Source organism: Gymnoscopelus braueri, assembly GCF_963280865.1.
Source record: "Gymnoscopelus braueri genome assembly, chromosome: 19".
Lineage (NCBI taxonomy): Eukaryota > Metazoa > Chordata > Actinopteri > Myctophiformes > Myctophidae > Gymnoscopelus > Gymnoscopelus braueri.
The window spans coordinates 28,042,234-28,062,102 of record NC_137621.1 but is presented as its reverse complement, the minus strand read 5'-3'; the positions used below and the strand labels follow the sequence as shown (position 1 = coordinate 28,062,102).

Genomic DNA, 19,869 nt, shown 5'->3' with positions numbered 1-19,869 from the left:
CACAATGTACACATCACTGGAACTGCATAATTATATAGGACATCAGAATGGGACCCGTTCTAATGACTTTGGTAACTGTTGATCCATCCATCATAGCTAGTGATCGAAGTATTAAGCTAGTTGTGGGCTGCTTTGGCCACAAAGAATGTCAAAATAGGTCCTATACTTGTTCTTTCTTTGTAAAACATTATACTACAATAAATCACAACGGGTCTATATATTCTCAATATTGAGTGTGTGTGCTATATTACAGACAACGTTATTTAATTAACACGATAATACAATCTATATTATACATATTAACATTAAATTAAATTAATTATTGTTATTCCCTTTAAATGCAATTGCTGGCCAACTGTCACTCCCCTTTAAATGCCAGTCAACAGTGTTGTGTCGGAGAAGCGAGCGTTGCCATGTCCGCTTATTATAAGCGACTTTGGACTTCTTTTTCTGTAAAGTTGCTTGCAAATATTGGTGGTTTGCGGGCTGCGATTTTTTGGGCTTGTTTAAAGGGGAATTTTGGACTAAAGTTTTCTTACCTTTTCTATGACGTTATGATATCTTAGGATGAATGGTACAATAGAAAAATTTCATAACTCCACCCCTGAGCCGCCACAGCTTAAAAGGTGCGCGGATAGGCCTTAGGTTAGATCACATATTTTAATAGCTTTTTTTTTTTTAGATCTGAGGTTCATAGTGACAGAACACTGTCCCCCCCCCCCAAAAAAACAGGAAAAAAAAAACAGAAGTCTCGCTAGACGAGATTGAAATCTCGAGATTTCAATTGGGCTTGTTTCCAATGTTTTTATTTTAATATTATAGTTGAAACCAGAACCTTCTCAAACATCTTTACATATATTAATTTGGGGGTCCTTGACATCATGAAAGTCTTTCATGATGTCAAGGACCCCCAAATTAATATACGTATTTGTCTGCGCCCCCCCTCCTCCCCCCATCTGGAAATATCTTGTTCCAGGGACACCCATACCAGATTTGTGAATTTGGTTGTTAGAATCATGTTTCAAAAATATTCCACATTTTCCACTATTTGGCTATTTGAAAAAGCAGATCATACAAGCTCACAATGCGTGCATCGGGTTTTAAAACGGCGGAGGGCTCGCTTCTTCAGGGCTTGTTTTCATAGACCCGGTTGCTTGTTTCTCTCGCAACACCTGGCAACAACACTGGCCTGGGTTAGCATTAGCTAGCTAGTAGCATTAGTTTGCCGACCTGCTTGGTTACAGAGCAGGCGGTTGTTGAATAGGAAAAGTATGTTTCATTCATAAATGTATATAAATATAAAACTCTGGATGTTGATATAACACAAATACAACTGGTACGGGGTACCGACAGGGCAAGGAGGGTGAGACAAAACACCATAATAACACTACAACGTTAGCTACCTAGCCTACAGCCTTAGCTTATTGATGGAGCTGTTGGAAAATTACCGACTAATGCATTATTAACAACGTACATTGATATTACTATTATTAACTATTGGTATTAAGCTGCAAGCAAATATACATAACAAAATATGGGTTGAAACTGCTTGAAACTTGTGTTATGCTAACATGGATAAGTCACTGTGATAAAGCTCGCCTAACTCATTGCTATGTTTTTTTGGCAGTAGTGATATATAGTTTTTTTTTTTATTACTTTGCCAAATGAAGGCATTATTAAAGCTCTTTGCTTTGCCTATAAGTTGATAAGAAGTGCCTGACACTGGGTCATTTGCATGGTCATGGTATATTGTGTATGTTTTTAATCTGCCAACTTTTTCCTCGAAGACACAGACAGTGAGTTTAGTCAGTTTCTCAGTGGTATTGAGCTGCTTTGATTGATTGGTTGATTTATTGAATATTTCATTAGGCAAAAATGGAAAACAGCACAGTTACATTTAAAATACTTTGTCTAAAAGGTCCATTCAAAAAAGTCCTTGCGGTCTTGTTTCCAATGAGGTCCTTGGTATTCATAGTCATATATAGTGGCACCACAGTTCAAACATAAATACAAAAATACAGCTAAAGATAACATTATGTACAAACAAAAATAAAAAAAAGCAGGACATAATTTCCATCCTCTCTGTCATCGTCATCATCATCATCATACAAATCCTGTGCAATCTGTTTTCTTCACACTTCCTAGATCCATGGCAAAGTGGTTGAAGGGCTACTTAAACCTTGGCAGCCGGCGCGATCCTCCACAGCCCCCGAGGCCAGATTACACAGAGAGTGAGTTTCTGAAGGCTTACAGAGCTCAGAAGGAATTGGACTTCGAGGACCCCTACCAGACGTCTGACAAGCAGAAAGGCAGCTACAACTCCTGTAGCGCCACAGTGAGCCTGCCCTCTTTCCCTGCGTTCGGTTCAGTTCTGCCTAATGGTGTGGAGGTATGAATAATATGTACGTTTTCAAAGCAATGTTCATGTATTCAGTGTTATGCTGCGCTGCAGATCCTGAGAGTAGAAGTCTCCAGAGAGGGAGCACTACAGTGATTTGTTTTTTCTTGAAGGGATGTACTGTATGATTGATTTGTGAATGTGTTTCCGCTCACTAATGCGTCGTGTTCTAGGTGAAAATAGTGTCACCCAAACATAGACTCATCAAAGTGGACTCCCAGGAGTTTGGTCGCTGTAAGGTCCCTCTCAGCCCTGTGACTGTTCAAGAGGAACCTGTAAGTACTGTATGATGCTGCTTTACTTTCCAGAGCATGTTTCTACCGCACTCAGTCTTCATATGTTCTCTTAAACTTTCTTTCTTCTCTCCCAGAATAGTAGAAAAGAGCCTCATTTATTCTCTGAATACATCTCTGAATACATGCCCATGCCAGCACACATGCACACACACATATTGTCCTGGCTCATCAGCTTGGCACAATTAAATCTGTCACATTGCGCTACTTAATTTGCTTTCTGCCCATCCTTTTGTTTGTCTCTCTCCCTCTCTCTCTTTCTCTGTCTCTCTCTCTCTAGGTGGTTCCATCTGCCCCAGCAGTAGGGGACACAGACTACTCTGACCCATTTGACGCCCGTCCAGATCCGAGGATCAGGCCTGACTGGGAGCACAAATCTGCACCACCGGACTGGTGCAGCTATATGGAGCCATTTGAGGCCCAGAGGATCATCTCTGGTCAGTTAGCTCATAATTTATGTTTAAACTGTATCTAATTTGTTAACACACATTAACTATGTTGGTATGGAAAGTATTGACAAATATTTTGTACAAGTCTTAAAGTGTTGGAAACATGCGAAAACAAAAGACAAATCATAAAAGCAAGGTAGTGAAGGAATCTTGTTTTTGGCAGTTTGTACATTATCAGTATAGTGAAATATACACTCCTGAAGTTTATGTTTGTGCGTGCGTGCGTGAGCGCACACGTGTGCCCCGTTTCTATTTGCTTTATGAGTGTCTGTGTGATGAGACAGGGGAAGTGCACACATGTGCATTGTGCACACAGTAAGTTTTTGTATATTTTGTGTGCAGAGCTCCAGCATAGCCCAATGAACAACAGGCCGGGGATTGGAGACGGTGGCCAGCTGTATGACAACCCCTATGAGGAGCGGACTCGTCACTACCACCTAGCCTCTCCACCATCACACCTACAGCCCCAGGGGGTCGAGGTCGGGTTTGGTCAGGGAGAAGGCAGGGAAAGCAGGCTACCGCAGGATGACGAGAGGCCAGCCGATGAATACGACCAACCCTGGGAGTGGAAGAAAGACAATATCTCTAAAGCACTAGCAGGTAAAATATTGGGCTTCAAGATTTGTGCTATTTCTTCTACAGCGTGGCCAAAGACCAAGCCACCTAGACTGGGGATTGTCTGTAGGTGTTATGTGTCTACTCAAAAGTAGACCAATCACAGCGCATGCCACTACATGCATGATGTCACAAAACTGCAGGCCATGAAAGACCGAACAGTCTAGGGTAGGACATTGAAGTGAAGTCAAAGTGAAACTCACGTAAAGTGTCAAATTTGGGTCCTACTTGAAAATTTGCCTCTTGTGAGGCACTTTTGTATTTATTGGTGAAGTATTTATTATTGCTATTGCCATTTGGCCAAATGAGGCGTAGACCTTCTCTACACCAGTCGACATGCACCATCAAGCCTTTATCGTGGCTTTGCCACTGAACCCCGCATTGTGATATGTGTGGCTTAATTCACAAATTTACAAAATTTGCAAAAAGACTGCTGCATGATCCTCCTAAGTGGATGTCAGGTCAGGGCCCACTTAGGGATGTACAATAATACAAAAACAATGTCATTGTTTTTTTTCCAGATTGAGGGATTCATACCAAAATGAAACGAGAATAACATAATGCTGGTCTATGTGATGTTTGGAGATATCTATGTGGATGCACTGTTGCCAACTAAAGTGTACTGAAAATACCAATAGATGAGCGCATGCCTCGTTATGCGTTGGTAGACCTGGTCCAAGCAGGCCGTGCAAACCGTTGTCTTTGTTGACACCAAAAATTGCAGATGAGACACACCTTGTGCCTGTCTTCCAACACCGACACATAGTCACCCTCATTTATCAACGCGGTGCAGCCCAAATAATGGGCGTACGGCGAGATCACTGCACCTTTCGGCATTTATCAATATATCCTGACGTGGGCTTCATCCTACCGTAAGCTGAAATCTCACGTCTGGTAGAGACCAGTTGTTGACGTTGGCTGCGCCCGTTTATTCCATCCTAGACCTGCGGAGCAGCATTGTCTGACTGTCTGACAGGCATCTGGACACATAATCCACTCCTAAATGTATATCTACACTAATAAATAATCCCTGTGAAAATATAACATTTTATAAAGTAATTTAAACAAACTGCTTTAACAGTCATTCGGTTAAGCTTGCAGATCTGGCTGCATGGCTATTTTAAAATAGCTGATCTGCAAGCTCACAACGCGACGTGTTGTGAGCTTGTAGATCTGCTATTTTCAAAATATACGAGCGCTTTTGCGTCGGGAGTCCCGCGGTCGGGACTCCCGACCATCTTTTCATGGACAGCGAGGTCTACAAACTTACAGTAGCTTGTCCTATGGTATGGAGTTATGTCATAGAGAGTTATATAGGCTACAACCTGGCTGGGTTAAGGATATAAACCTGACGATCGAATCTCTTATTAACGTGGCAGCACGGGGTCACTGCCGCCCGTCCGAGTCTCACAGGGAATATCCTACATGACTGCTTGTGCATTGCTCGGTATGGGTTAAATAAATTAATATACAAACCCCATTCATGGTGATGTGATTGGTATCATAATATGTCATTCATGTAGGCTACAAGCCTACGTGACAAAGATTGTACCGCTACGGATTACATGAAAGACACAGAGGTGTGTGTGTGTGTGTGTGTGTGTGTGTGTATAGACAGGCAGCGAGGCGGCAAAACTCTTTATTTTCGGTTCTTCATGTCGTAAAATCGGGGTGTTTCCAGAATATTTAAGGGCGTGTTATTTAAATGGCGCTCGTTTTCAGACGTGAGATTTATCAAAGCTCCGACCTGATGTACGCCAGGATTGGCTGTGTAGGATTCGTTGATAAATGTGACTTCGACGTTGGTGTACGGCCGAATATATGGAAAAATATAAGCCGGTTTATACGCTCCGTTGATAAATGAGGGCCAGTGTGTCCCCAAAGTACCACTCTGGCAAGCCAGGAAAAACACGCCACTTTGCCTCCGTAAATTGTAAATTTGCCCATCTGCTGCTTGCCTCGTTGATGTTGTTCTTCGGACTCCTCCCACAAACATATTTTGTGGGATTTATTTCTCTTCATTAGTTATGCTCCTAACCCTTTTTCTTTGTCTATCGACAGTTCAGTTTGAAGGGGCCGAGAGGGAGCGCTCACGAGCCCAAACAGACCAGACCAGGCAACCCAGAACCAGCCCTACATCCACCACAGTCACTGGAGGGTTGGCCACCCTCCGTATGATTGGTGATACTCCTCCAGTCCTGGGGGAGAGAGTGGACCCAACTCTGCCACTGGAGAGACAAGTGTAAGTCTTTAACCCATTAATACCCGGAACGCATCTGTGTCACTTTAGATTTCTTTGGCTATTCAAAAATAGCAGATATACAAGCTCATATCGCGGCACCGAGTGCCGCGATATGAGCTTGTAGATCTGCTATTTTTGAAAAATCGTGGAAAAAATATTTTGAGGATTTTTTTCAAAAAACTGTTAGGATTTAGAAAACATTTTTAAGAATGGCCTCAGGTCTCAATGGGTTAAAGCCGGTGTGGTGGCAGCATCCTCCTCGGTGTCTCAACCAGTAAATGCAACTGACCACATGATATAACATCAACGTCCGCCGTTCCTACATTCAGTTCAAGAGGCTGTGTTGCATATCATCATCCCATCTCTCTAAACGTCCCGTCTCTATTCACGATCATGTCTTTTTTCCTTTCCATCTCCTGTGTCTAGCTATGACTTCCTGTTAACACTAAATAACCTTACTTCTATCCATTAGCTGACATTGAGTGAAAATGTGTTATTGAAATGAACATAACCAGCGTTTTAGGGATGTCAAACTAAGTTGGTCTAAAATAAAGTGATGATGGCATTAATCTACGCACAAAGTCAATATTCTAGACACCATTTGGATGGCATGGCTTTTTGATGGGTTGTACTCATTAAAATAAACTACTGAGACAGTTAGTATCAGGTACTGTATGCGTGTTAGCTAGCAGCTGATATGAGGAAATAACCTTAATACGCCACTGTGCTCCAAAGGTACTATAACAGTTGGTGGCAATAATTGTACACATATCTTCATTTCTGATTTGATGGGCCTAAATGACACCTCCCGAGTCCCGACAGGGCTGTTGTGACTCCCACAGTTATTTCAAGGCAGTTGAGGGAACACAAAAATCTAATTTATTTTGATTGAACCAAATTCCTTCTGTGGGATCATGTCCATAAAAGAAGTCCTTCTTTAGGCTATCTCTGCTCATCTCTTTCCCTCACCTGCCATCACGTTTCATTGTGTCTGCTGGTTAAATTACATAGCAGTGCTTCACCAAGCTCTCTACTTAATTTGAAACTGGGTCGATATACTTTGTGTAATTGCCGGCAAACTTATGAAGAGGCTGTGGGCCTATATTTTTTTTATACGGATTGTACAATTACTAACTTGGCTGTTTCCTTCCTTATTGCACTTAACTTAAGCACAAAGTATTAGTACAGATGCAGATGAACATTGGGACCAGTTTTGCTGTTAGTAGAGAAGGAGATTAATTAAAAAAAATTACAAAGGTAACAGATTGATCTATCAACTTGTGGTGCAGAGAAATCTAAAGTAGGAGATTAGTTTTAATTTATCTCAATCATGTCTTAGTTGGCTTCAAACCAAAGAGGAATAAGGAATTTTGATTCCACACTTGACCCCATTCCAAGTTATTATCTGTCCTGTCATTGAACCTGCTACCTGCTCGCTCATTGGAAGGCGCTCAGGAGAAGACCACCAGTTTAATCGCTGAAATGTAAAATGGTGTTGGTCTTCATGTGTATTCTGTAGATGGTACCACGGTGCTCTGAGCCGGGCAGAGGCTGAGAGTCTGCTGACGCTCTGTAAGGAGAGCTCCTACCTGGTGAGGAACAGCCAGACCTGCCGCAGTGACTACTCGCTCTCCCTCAGGTACAGTTTGATTGATTGTCAGAAATGTAAGCGGCACAAGGTATAGTCAGACATTTGTGTAACTATTTAGACATAAAAGGATAACACAAAAAAGTCCTGGGTACTTGTTTCCATTGTGGTCCTATGTATTAAAGGAGAATTCCGGACAAATTAAGTGTTATCTTTGATGTCTCGTTACTCACCTACCGATGTGAAAAGTAGCGTTCTTTTTTTTCATATATTCCCCTGTCGTCATTTTTTAAACACCCTCCGTTGTTATAATGGGAGCCGCTGGGTTAGTGAAGTTCGTCTATTATAACCGATGCAATGTTATTTTTTTCTCTACTACGATTCATTGTAGAGTCTCATGATAGTCAAACATGCGCTGAAAATTCCTGCGAGCCTGCCGTTAATGGCGAACGATTTAACACTGGTTGCTTGTTTCTTCCAGAACCTGGCAACTCGTGTTGCCAGAATCTGGAAACAAGCAACCAGTGTTAAATCGTTCGCCATTGACGGCAGCCTCGCAGATAGTTTCAACGCATGTTTGACTATCATGAGACTCTACTATGAATACTAGTAGTGAAAAAAACAACTTTGCGTCGGTTATAATAGACGAACTTCACTAACCCAGCGGCTCCCATTATGACAACGGAGGGTGTTTAAAAAATGACGACAGGGGAATATATGAAAAAAAAGAACGCTACTTTTCACATCGGTAGGTGAGTAACGAGACATCAAAGATAACACTTAATTTGTCCGGAATTCTCCTTTAAATGCATTAACATAGCATAAAAAGAACACAATAATACATATCATCAACAAATATAAAACACTATATGTACAAAGGAGAAAAGGGCAACATGTCGGCAGTGAACCTTTCTTTGGTGAAAATTGTGGTCTCCTGAAAGATGGATTTTCAGGCCTGTTTTGAAAGAGCCAGTGATCCACATTTTTTAAAGGATGGTGTCGGGGCATTCCACATTTTGGTTGAATACCCTATGTTTTGTATGTGTGTGTTAAATTCTTTAATGCCCAAATTTAGCCTACTGTCAGGTACCTTTACAAGCTTATGTCATGCCTATTATAGGCCCAGTGCAGGCTATAAGTACGTGGTTGTATGTACCTTCTGTCCACTAGGGGGCATTCCGACCACCCAATATTGTTTTGTTACCAATAAACACAACCATGGCAATTACCAATAAACCCAACAGGTGATGCTTTCTTGCCAAGTAGCTAATAATTAAGGCTTAGGCACAACATCAATTACATTAAGGATGGGTTCAATGGCCATCGTATTTTGATGAGCAGTGAGCACATATTGGGTATCTAATGCACTGCACTCCCAACTCAATCCCAGCAGTGGAGAAAACTTTTCATTGTGAGCTTGTAGATCTGCCTATTTTTGGTGCATGACACAGGAAAGTATCAGCACATATCAATGGGTTGCTGTTGTGGGGTAGTGGGGTCTCACTTGCGTACTGTAGAACATCCCTGTACCACCCGATGCTTCTTTATTTCTGATAAACGTAACTAACTCAAGAAACCCCAGGATCTAGTGATGAGCGGGCCGACCCGTAACCCGCGGGTCAACCCGCGGCGCGGGTGGTCGAGTCAGGATTTCAGAGGCAATTATGCGGGCTGCAGGCGACCGGGTCAGCCGCTCTCACACACACAAAAAAAAATCACATGCTCTTGTTTTGTCTTTATTCGTAATAAGAATAATAACAATAAAACTGTTTGAATACACTTGGGGTGTATACTTGAAGATTATTTTCTAACCTTCATGATTTTACAGAATTATAGGTACGGCCGCGGGGCTCAACCCGCGGGGCGGGTCATGAAAAAACCCGACCCGCACATCACTACCAGGATCCATATTCTGAGGGAAAACTTTCACAGAAATGGCAGATCTACAAGCTTACGTGTCGCAAGGCGACGTGTTGTAAGCTTGTAGATCTGCAATTTTCTGCGAAGATATTCAATGTAGAGCGAAAACAGAAAATATACTAGCATAGAGCCCTATATTATAGGGTTTAAGTGGTTAAACATTTAGAGAAGGGACATTGTGTTTCAGTCAGTCTTTATTGTCAAGGACTTCATGTCCTGTGTTTTATGTAATTATTTACTGAACCACCACCCCTCTCTCTCACAGGAGCTGTAAAGGCTTCATGCACATGAAGTTCAGTCGGACTGAGGATGGGTGCTACGTCCTTGGGGAGAACAGCCCTCCTTTCTCTACCATCCCTGAGGTCATCCACTACTACACCACCCACAAGCTGCCTATCAGAGGAGCTGAGCACATGTCTCTACTGTACCCAGTCATAGTGCAGACGCTCTGACACACACAAACAGTTTCTCCTGGTGCTACTGAATACTGAGGAGTTTCATTCTGAAAAAATGGCAGAATGGCTAGTGCCCCCCTACACACACACACACACACACACACACACACACACACACACACACACACACACACACTCACTATACTAGTTTTTATGTCAACATTATCGGACTGTAACACAAATTGTTCAAATTGGAACTCCAAATTGAAACGCAGCTACAGTAGTTTTTAGTTAACATTTTTGGTTGAAGTTGTGGGTGAATCTAGCTGCTAATTGCTGGCAACTGTTGTAAAAGCAATAATACATTCGAGACTGTGATATATTGTATTATATCATGGCTACTGGCATGTAAGGCACTCCGCTTCCCGTTGTGCCAACAACATCCGTAGCTGTGATATAATCATGATATACAGTAGCCTACCATGACTCATGTATTATTGGTTTAGTAAGCATTAAAGGACCATAACGGTGGTCTGGCGTGTTGGATGAAAATTAACTCAAACTTCCTTGAGACAGGTAATCCAACACACAATTGTGCGCCATTTTCTTTGCCAACATTATTGTCATAATCACCTAATAATCACTGCGTTTTAATGCATTTTAAAGCGTGTATTGATTTGAAAAGTCTAGCCAAAAATAGTGCCTGGAGAAAAGCTTATGAACTATGAAATGTATGTACAATATGGACAAAGCTGTGAGTAGACAATAACATGAGTTTAGACCGGTATGGTCCTTTTAAATATTTCAAATGACGAATGCCTCATTTTGGAATGAAACTCTACTACAAGATGCCAATTATGACCCTTTGCTCATTCGCCTTTAAGAATCATACGGCTTCATTTGTCTTGTACCGTACATGAGAGCAGAATGTTTTGGTGCCACCTTTTCCTTTCCTGTTTACCATATCCCAATTGACCACATTGGCAGCTCGGCAAAGAGTGCTCAACACCTCATGGACTTGTGCCTGTGAACTTGTATTGTCACTGAATCCCATGCATCTTATTACCATTGGACTGACCATTGGTGATGATGATCACAATTGGTTAGATAAATATTTTTAGGTCTAGTCAGAATTTCTCTCTCAAGAGACACCATATATAAGAAGGCTTATATCTTATTTCTTGAGACTTCCATTTGTTTCTAGAGTCAAATGGAAATCTCTGTTCTCTGGAGATTGTTCTTGAGTATTGAACTGCCAAGTCAAGTTAGATTAACTGCACTGCCGTGTCACCTGAGTATTCATTCCTGATGCCAACCCAACACTACATTATAACCCCGGTCTTAACCCCAGCCTTCTATTTGCCTGTGGGTATCTGAGCCTGTTTAAGAAAGGCCTGTGAATGTGATATGATGCTGTAGCCACATGTCCTGTTAGGTTTCCCCACTCAATTATTGTCATGCGTGAACGCCACGGCAGTAACGGGTAATCATAAAGACAAAGGCACATGAGTTAGTTAGCTTAGCACGGCAACAATCTCCTGCAATACTAGTGTAGAGAATAACTACAGTATTATATTAAAAAAAGCTTGTCGCTTTATGATAATGAGTATTACAGAAGCTTTGGTAGATTCTTTACTGTGCTGTTTTATACAATTTTAAATGTCTGTTGGAAATAAAGTGTTGTATTTGTTTTTAAAATGGGTGTTATCATTTTTGTGAATAATAGACCTGTACAAACTACAAAGGCTTTTTTGAATGCCGGGTTTTATGATGAGATGTGCGATACGATGCTGGTTTTGCTAGCCTATGGTCCTCAACCAGGGCCTTCCAGAGCAGATAGACCTACAAAGCAACAAATGGTCCCCTATGCTTTTAGTAAAACCTTTATCTTGACATGACGTGACATTACCTTTTTCGGGTAAGACACCCACTGGTTCACTGCCTCAAGCTCCTAACTGGAGTATATCCCCTGACCAAGCTCTTCCATCTTAGAAGTGCAGTAGAAGTTTGGTCTCTCACAAATCTTGGATAGGACATGACATTTAGGACATGAAATGTACATATTGCAACTTGAAGCTCTTTGTAGATCATAGTTTTTCTACAATAATGTTAGCATTTCCCTTTAGTCACATTAACAACATGAAACCTAGCGTCCCTATTCTGGGAGTGAATATAAAAAGAGCCAATCTTCAACACGTTGCGTTTCAACGCGTTGGCAACACAACGTGTTGTGACCTTCTCTAGATCTAGACTGACTATTTTCTGCGAGACGATTTGGTGTAGAGGGAACAAATAGGGGGCCTAGTATAGTGCCCTGAGGGACCCTGGTCAACCAAGTGGTTAATAATTTGCTAGTATGGTTCTGAAGACTGTTACAGGAAAATGGCCCTTTTTAGCATGCTGCAGTTTATTACGCCGATGGTAGGAGAATCATTGTTCTATCATTGACTCAGAGAGTAGAAGGAACATGTTTCAGCTTCTGAGATCATCATTATGAATTGTACTCTGTGTGTGTTACTTGATACCATAGCAACCGCCAGGTGTCGTGTCAGAGAGCTCGGGCTGCTGCAGCGACAGGTAACAAAGTTGATTACAGAATCATTCTTTGGTCTTGAAGTTTGCTACTACTACTAGTTAGCAGCCGTAATGTATACATTTACGTTTTTTTTCTTTAATGTTTTGCAAACTATTGTAATGCACATGGAACTAAATTAGGTCCTTTACGTTTACTGTAGCTGCCAGTATAGTGTTGTAGCTGCATACAATGATGGTTATGGCTTCCGAATCGTGATGTTGGATGGAATTTACTGTGGTGCGCAGTAATGCTGTGGCCTTAATTCTTCACGCAGAGCTACAAACACAGAAAACCCACAAGATAGTCTGAGGTCACACACTTGGCCACAGTCTGAGATCAAAGATAACTATTTTGGACCAAGGTCATCACACAGACAATTAAAAGTAGGGTATGCTGCTAGAAGTCGTATGTAATTGATTATTTAAATCAATTAAAATGTGAATCGTATTGGTTATTTTCCATGTCTTTATCAGTGCTGAACACAAATAGATATTTAGAATCGTATCTTGACTTAGGCTATTTGTTAATGATGTCCTAATGATAGAACTGTTTGTGCAGGTTAAGTTATCCAACTGATCATGCTTATGTAAATATGCACAAACCCCAAAAGCCAATACACTTTCACTGTAGTAAGTCTGCAGGTGGGGAAAGGAAAGTGAAGTCAACAGGGATCTTCCTTAGCACACTGTAAAATCCTGTATTAATTTAACTCCAAGGGTAAAGAATTTACCCAAATCTGGATATCCATTTCAGCTTTTACACCATGCATTGTCGGGGGAAAGCCATGCAATAACATAGTAGGGGAATAGTTTTAAGTAACCATTACATGATTCTCTGTCCCCTCAGCTCCAGTATCCATGGCAACTCGGACAGAACAGCTTGCTCAGCCAAAGCCTGACCTGCTCAGATATCCAGATCGGTAGGTCTGTCTCTGTTTATCTATCTGTCACTCGGTGCGTCTCTGTCTTTCTTGGACTGATTCACCCCCTCCCAAAACCATTATTAATCTCTCACTCTCTGTTTTGTCCCCTTGTATAATCAATAATTAGTTCCCCATGTAATCACTAATTGGTTACTCCCTATTCCAGTCGTTCTGTGTACTGGCTGGATGAGCTGGCAAAAGAGAGGACTGACTCAACGACCACATTTGGTATGTCTGTCTTTGTACCTGTCATGCCCCAACCCCCCCCCCCCTACACACATACACACACACCTCTATAATTGCTTAATTGTATTGCTTGCAGAATTAACACCCCGATGGTCGCAGCTGTGTAGAGGCAAAAAATTACATGCTGATATTAAACAAATCAGGTAAATATTTCATGTTATCTATCCACCCATACATGAATCCTTCTTCCTTATAGTAAAACTTTCAAAGTCAGCAATGAATTGCTTACTCTTATTTATCTTTCTCGTCACCACTTCCTCTTTCCTCTTCTGCCATCACCCCACTTCCTTCCTACCCTGCTCTCTATTTATCTCACCTTCCCTATCTTTTCATCTTTTATGTAACCTTTACATTTTTTGCTTACTCCTATCTGACACATACCATTTTCCACACTTTCATTATCTGTTCTGCTCATTTTCGTTCTCATCTTGCTCTCCTCCTGGCTCTTATCCTCTCGACTTCTTCCCTCTTTCTACCCTTCTCCTTTGCTCTCCAGGGTGTCTCCTATTTGGGTGGTGAGTGAGTGGGCCCTGAAGACACAGGCCTCTGATCGTTTATGTTCTCTGGCTCAGCCTCGCCTCCCTGTGGCTGGCTGGCAACCCAACCGACCACTGCTGGCCCCTGTGAGTGCAACTGATCACAGTTACCAGGCAATATAGGGTTTATGCATTCTGGTCTGCATAAACCAATGATCTCCTGAGTTTGCCTCAAGGACGGAATAACAAAATGAGTCCTAAAGTCCATTTACACATTTTCTCGGTGTGGTTTAAAATCTCAGTTATGCAAGGATGTGTAAATAAGCCTTTATTCATGCAATCTGTTTGGTTGCAGGTGAGTCGAGCCGTACTGAATGCAGTGGCCACTCCACGGATCTGCCAGCTGGCCCAGCCCAAGACAAAACTAGGTTTGGCAGGCACCATCCATGAGTCAAGGACTGTATCAGCATCTCACAGGCCTACTAAAGCATCCTCACGTATAGAGATCCTCGCTAGTAAGATATTTACTGTCCCTAACCAGAATGAAAAGTAAGTAGCTCAGGGATTTACCTCCAATCCAACGCTTGATTGTCAAGCAGGGAGGCATTGGGTACCATTTGTTTATAGAGTTTTGTATGACTCATTGATTAAACCCCAACCTACCAGTCTCAGGGCGGAAACTCTAACCACATGGGCACTGAGCTGTTAAGAGTGATAACTATAATGATAATTATAACGATAAGGATGTGATGTGATGATGAACGTTCTGTAAGCAGTGGTGCCATGCACGTGCGGCAATGCTGCGGCATGCTCCAGATTTGTCAGAGCCCCCAAAATGGATATTGATGACCTGCTACTGCTGTATGTTGTGCAGAGAAAAGAAAACCAGAAGGGAGTGGATTAGTAAAATTGTCTTTGAACATATTTTGTATCAGCAACAAAATGTACTTATTGAAACAAACAGCATCTCTCTCCTCACCACTCTCCTTGCATCCGTCGTGCTGAATGCCGCACAACAGCAGCTACATTTAAGTTGACTTATTCTTCTTATGCATATTTGAGTGTGGCGCAGAGGAACGAACTGCAGACCATGTCATCCTGGAATGGGATGCATGGCCTTCAGTTTGTGGATGATGATGCAGTGACGTGGCTTCTGGAGGTGTGCCCAGAAATATAGTCCGGGTGAACCCCCCCCCAGGCCGGGGTGGTAAAAGGATAGCCCCTCTGCCCCGTACCTGGGGTAGCGGAGAGAAAACACCTAACCCAAACGACAGAGAGAGATCAAAGTTAAATTTAGTTAAAATTGTATTAATGTATCTGCCGTTTCTGTCCATGAAAACTATTACGTTTTTAATTATTTTCGTGTTGGTACAAATTGTATGGCAAATTGGCTGGTGCCCCCAGGCACTCGCCCGATGCAATATAATCTGGCCCAAATTATTAATTATTAAGGACTAGGAATGCTTGATAGCATTAGCTATTCATAATTGTCTCCTCATCTTTGTTAATTGATTGGCTGTCAGTGTTTCTATAGTTCTGAAAGTGATCATAACTGAAACCCTTAGTGGTGCTCTCTTTCCCTAACTAGTGTATACGCTCGCTCACTTTCAGTTTGCCTTCTACATGGTAACTTTGTTTTTCATGTCTCTCTCTCTCTCTCTCTCTCTCTCTCTTTCCAGACCCTAAGCAAGGCCACCCTAAGTATGTAGGTGAGCGCCCAGCAAGCTGGCCTGTCCCCAGGGCAGTGACAGAGACAGTGGCAAGTGAAAGAGTCCAGGCGCTGTCCCATCCGAAGGAGAGAAAGGCTCTGTTTGAGGGCTACAACCGTTACATCATTAGCCGGCCTGCCCTATCGGCCAGCCCTTCATCTCGGCTACACCAGCTCTGTTTGCCCCTGCCCCGCAAGTGTAGGACCAGATAAACTCTGGTGTCTGTTCGCTACAGAAAGAGTGTTTTCTGGGGTGTCTGGGTGGAGGTAAAACACTCCCCCCTCTGCAGTGACCCAGGTTCAATGGCCAGGTGTTCCAACAAACACATTTCAATAGTGTCTTTATCCAAAGCGCGGGGGGGGCGACGACGACTATAAAGTATCAGCAACATCCCACTTCCCCACTACCAACAAACAGCCACACACACTATGCTCTTCACACCTCTCTGTTAATATTGTATATTTCCACGTGTATATTATGTGCATATTTTAACATCTGCATATTTCCACATGTATACTTTTGCGCATATCTAGCCAACACCAACTCGGGATTCCTGAATCGCTGCCCTCCACACCCTCCTGTCTAACATCGGGGTCTTGAGCTCTGCAGTGTTGCTACATTAGCTCTGCTGTCGCGTTGCAGTGTATCTACGTAGTTAGTGCGCCTTCTTCCTTTCCTGGCTTTCCCCTGGGTTTTCTCCCACCTTCCAGGGAGCCAACCCAGAACTTAGTGTTGGACTACATGTGTGATCAGTGTGTCACCAAGGCCAAGGGTTGTCACTGTGAGTGACCACACTGAACTCAGCATACAGTACATTACCCCGTGTTGCTGCATTGATCAAATGCTATTTTCTCATTGCTTCTGCGACTAAATAAGACTATGGGTATGAAATTATTGCCCGGCAATTTGTTTTAGCTCTCTGTAATCAACCTCCAGCCCAGCTGCACAGCTTTGGGCAACAACAAATACCTTATCTACACATCTACACATCATACTTTAATAAAACAAATATGGGGAGTAAGTTGTACTACTCATTTACTCTTCTAACTATTTTCGGGACATTATGGCGCAATATGTACTAAGCACAAGTATAGCAACTATAGCATCAGTGCATGTACTGTGCAGTATTATCAAGTATTCTTTATTAGCTTCACTTGTGCAAGTGTTGTTATTAGGAAAAGCAGGATGTGTTTTTTAATTACTGGAAAGCAATGTTTGAAATAAATGGCCTGAATCAAGCTCTTATCATTGGCTAGTATTATTGCTTTGAGACCCTCTTCATTTGTCTAATTGTTCTGTTGTTTATTGCTGCTACAGGGCCTTTGAGGCAAGTGAATCCCAGAGAAACAACAGATGATGAACATAAAAAAAGAAACTAAATCTTTAGCTTAAAAAAAAGGCACAGATTTGTGGGCAGAAGTAATTATTACTGTAATTACCGGTGGTTGAAGTTTGGCATGAACAGACATGGCAACTTCTTAATATAGGAAATTATTTATTCTAGGTCTCACATTAAAAGTGGCTCCTACAAAACTAGCTCCATCAGCCATGGTTTCAACAACAAACCCCACACACATTTCATCACAAATAACATGCGAAAGCGCAATTATTTCAAGTGAATAAACCGAGGCATGCTGGGAAGTCCTTCTCGGGTACATTTGCACTTAAGCCCTACTGGAGGGGCTTAACTGTCCACAGTATTTTATTTTATTTTAAATATCCTGAAGGATAAGCCCCTTGAGATGCAGCATCTCATTTTCGAGGGGGTCCTCAAAGCACAACACAAAACATGAAAACAATCCAACAACACAGAACAAAACAAATCAAGGACATACACATAAAGGCTCTTCCACCATCTCAAACCCCACTACGTCAGTATCAGCAACCTTTAGAAATTATTTAAATTTGAATACAATTTTGATCAAAATAAAACAATCAATTCAAATAAACAAACATCTTAGAAATAAAATAAGTAAGTAAATAAAAAAATACAATCAGAAACAAGAACAGCTAGATGTAAGGTGAACCAGCAAAGAAGTCTTACTTCTAAGTCTAACTTAAAAGCATGTCTCACTATTTCTTTAGAAATGCTGGGCACAATGAAAAAAAGATGTTGAGTATGTCTAAGAGAATATGTTGATGTGAAGGGCTCGAAAAACTGTTAAGTATGTAAGATAATTAAAGTAAAAACATTTGAAGGCGTAAAGCAACCAATGAAAATGTCTCCTAGCTTGATAACCAGTTCAATTAATCATACATAACACATAACAATGATGCGTACAATAAAGGACAAATCTACAAATACTATTATAGACAACATTTAAGGAATGGAGGAATGTGTTTCAGAGGTGTTCTGGTAAATGATGTCACCATAGTCCAGTACAGGAAATAACAGTATCCCACACACCAGACCCAAAGTCCCAGATGTGATGAGGCATATCACCTCAGATGTTTGTCAAGAAAAACGCATTTAACCAATGATTTCATTATCAAGCACAATCTTTATTTCATCTTTTTAACAGTGCAGTTGTTATGGAGTCAACCCCTGCCAACTAAAATTGTATGAGTTAAGAGTGCATAAGAAAGGAGGTGAAGTTACCATTCTTTAATGAATGCCTATACTTCTAATATGTGACTCCTGTGCTTTGATGTCCTTCTCCCGAGCTATGTACCACCACCACCACCACCACCGTCCACCCACAAGGCAATCCTAATACTGTATATGATAGCACATTTCAACAAGGCAATTCAAAGTGCTGCACAGTGTACATAAAACTACACTGTGTACATTGTAAATGTAGTGTGGTCTGCGACAGGAAAACGACCCAGGATGTCAACCTCCACACGCTTCAGAGGGCCTTCCATCTGGTATGGTTGTAGTGGAGCATGTGACCGCCACGTAGGACCATTCTGAGTAGTGCAGCAGTTGTACTTGTGGTGGACACACAGTTCTATGTCCTGTCTGAAATTTGTCCTGTAGAACTGAGCCCAGAGTTGTCACAGGGTCTTATAGGCCCTAAATTTGCCTGCCCCCACCGAGGCATAGACCAGCTGGATTACTTCAGCATGGAAACAGAGGGGCACCAGGAGCTGTTGTACATCACTTCCCACCTCAGGTGCCTGCCAGCTGCGGTGCAGGAGGCCTTTGATTAGATTAGATAAGACTTAATTTTCCACAGGGAGATTTGTTTATTCAACACAGAAACAGATACAAACAACACAGTAGCATGCTAAAGCCCGGTATGGATAATGCATAAAATCTCTATAAACACATACCAAGAATCAAGAGGGCTTTATCTTTTACAGCAGCAAAATGTTGGTGGGACATCTTCCACAAAGACTGTACTAATACCATAATAATAAGATAATAATACTAGTAACAATAATAATAGAAATGTAGAAAATAGAAAACATAGATTAAATTAAAAATTCAGTTAAAAAGTACAGTTAATTATGGCAGGTATGGTACAATCTCTTTAGCAGCAATGGCAGATGTGCAGAATAGGGAAATTATTTAGAATCACAATTTCTTGAATGTGCAGAAAGTATTCATACAGTATACATCAATTACACTTATCTGTACATTTGTGTACAGTAGGTAACATTGTTCAACTGCACAGGATTTTTACAGATTGAATGCAGCATTTGTTTTATTATTTTGTTCTTGTCCTTTGTTCAGGGCAGGGGAAATCCTCAGGGCTCTGAGATACCTCAAGCCCTTGCTATCAAAGAGACAGCTCCACCTGCCAGTACCGGCTGCTGCGGAGATCCAGCAAGCTGAACCAGCTAGACAACTGGTGATGTGGTCGAGCTCATCATCAATATGGGACAGCAGGTCTTTGTGTGTCACAGCGTTCAGCTGCCGATAGTCCACACAGAACCACCAACTACTGTACTTGGACGTGCCAGGATTTTCTTCAGTTAAACAAAGACAAAACTGCAATAATTGTGTTTTTGGTGCCCAGGAAGAACGATTAAAAGTCAGTGCTGCAGCTTCAATCAGATAATGTTAGAAATCACAACCCAAGCCAGAAATCTTGG

General features: G+C 41.7%; 2 protein-coding genes across 6 annotated transcripts; both read left to right on the top strand.

Annotated features, from left to right (window-relative positions):
* Positions 1–1,197: 1,197 nt before the first annotated feature.
* LOC308074859 (SH2 domain-containing adapter protein F-like) lies at positions 1,198–11,591 on the top strand. Of its 4 annotated transcripts, none has more exons than XM_080414355.1 (8): positions 1,198–1,363; positions 2,146–2,389; positions 2,572–2,673; positions 2,972–3,128; positions 3,483–3,740; positions 5,817–5,997; positions 7,517–7,636; positions 9,771–11,591. In XM_080414355.1, exons 2-8 carry the CDS (start codon positions 2,150–2,152, stop codon positions 9,955–9,957), a joined length of 1,245 nt encoding a protein of 414 aa, XP_080270481.1. In that variant the 5' UTR covers positions 1,198–1,363; positions 2,146–2,149; the 3' UTR covers positions 9,958–11,591. The 4 variants fall into 4 exon arrangements, with proteins under 4 accessions (XP_080270481.1, XP_080270482.1, XP_080270480.1 ...); XM_080414356.1 differs by having other exon boundaries at positions 1,234–1,269; XM_080414354.1 differs by lacking the exon at positions 1,198–1,363 and adding an exon at positions 1,733–1,796.
* A 1,639-nt stretch (positions 11,592–13,230) lies between these two features.
* LOC308074284 (sperm microtubule associated protein 2-like) lies at positions 13,231–17,008 on the top strand. Of its 2 annotated transcripts, none has more exons than XM_080413670.1 (6): positions 13,231–13,394; positions 13,564–13,625; positions 13,720–13,786; positions 14,140–14,266; positions 14,475–14,634; positions 15,799–17,008. In XM_080413670.1, exons 1-6 carry the CDS (start codon positions 13,333–13,335, stop codon positions 16,038–16,040), a joined length of 720 nt encoding a protein of 239 aa, XP_080269796.1. In that variant the 5' UTR covers positions 13,231–13,332; the 3' UTR covers positions 16,041–17,008. The 2 variants fall into 2 exon arrangements, with proteins under 2 accessions (XP_080269796.1, XP_080269797.1); XM_080413671.1 differs by having other exon boundaries at positions 14,475–14,668; positions 15,799–15,935.
* Positions 17,009–19,869: the final 2,861 nt, after the last annotated feature.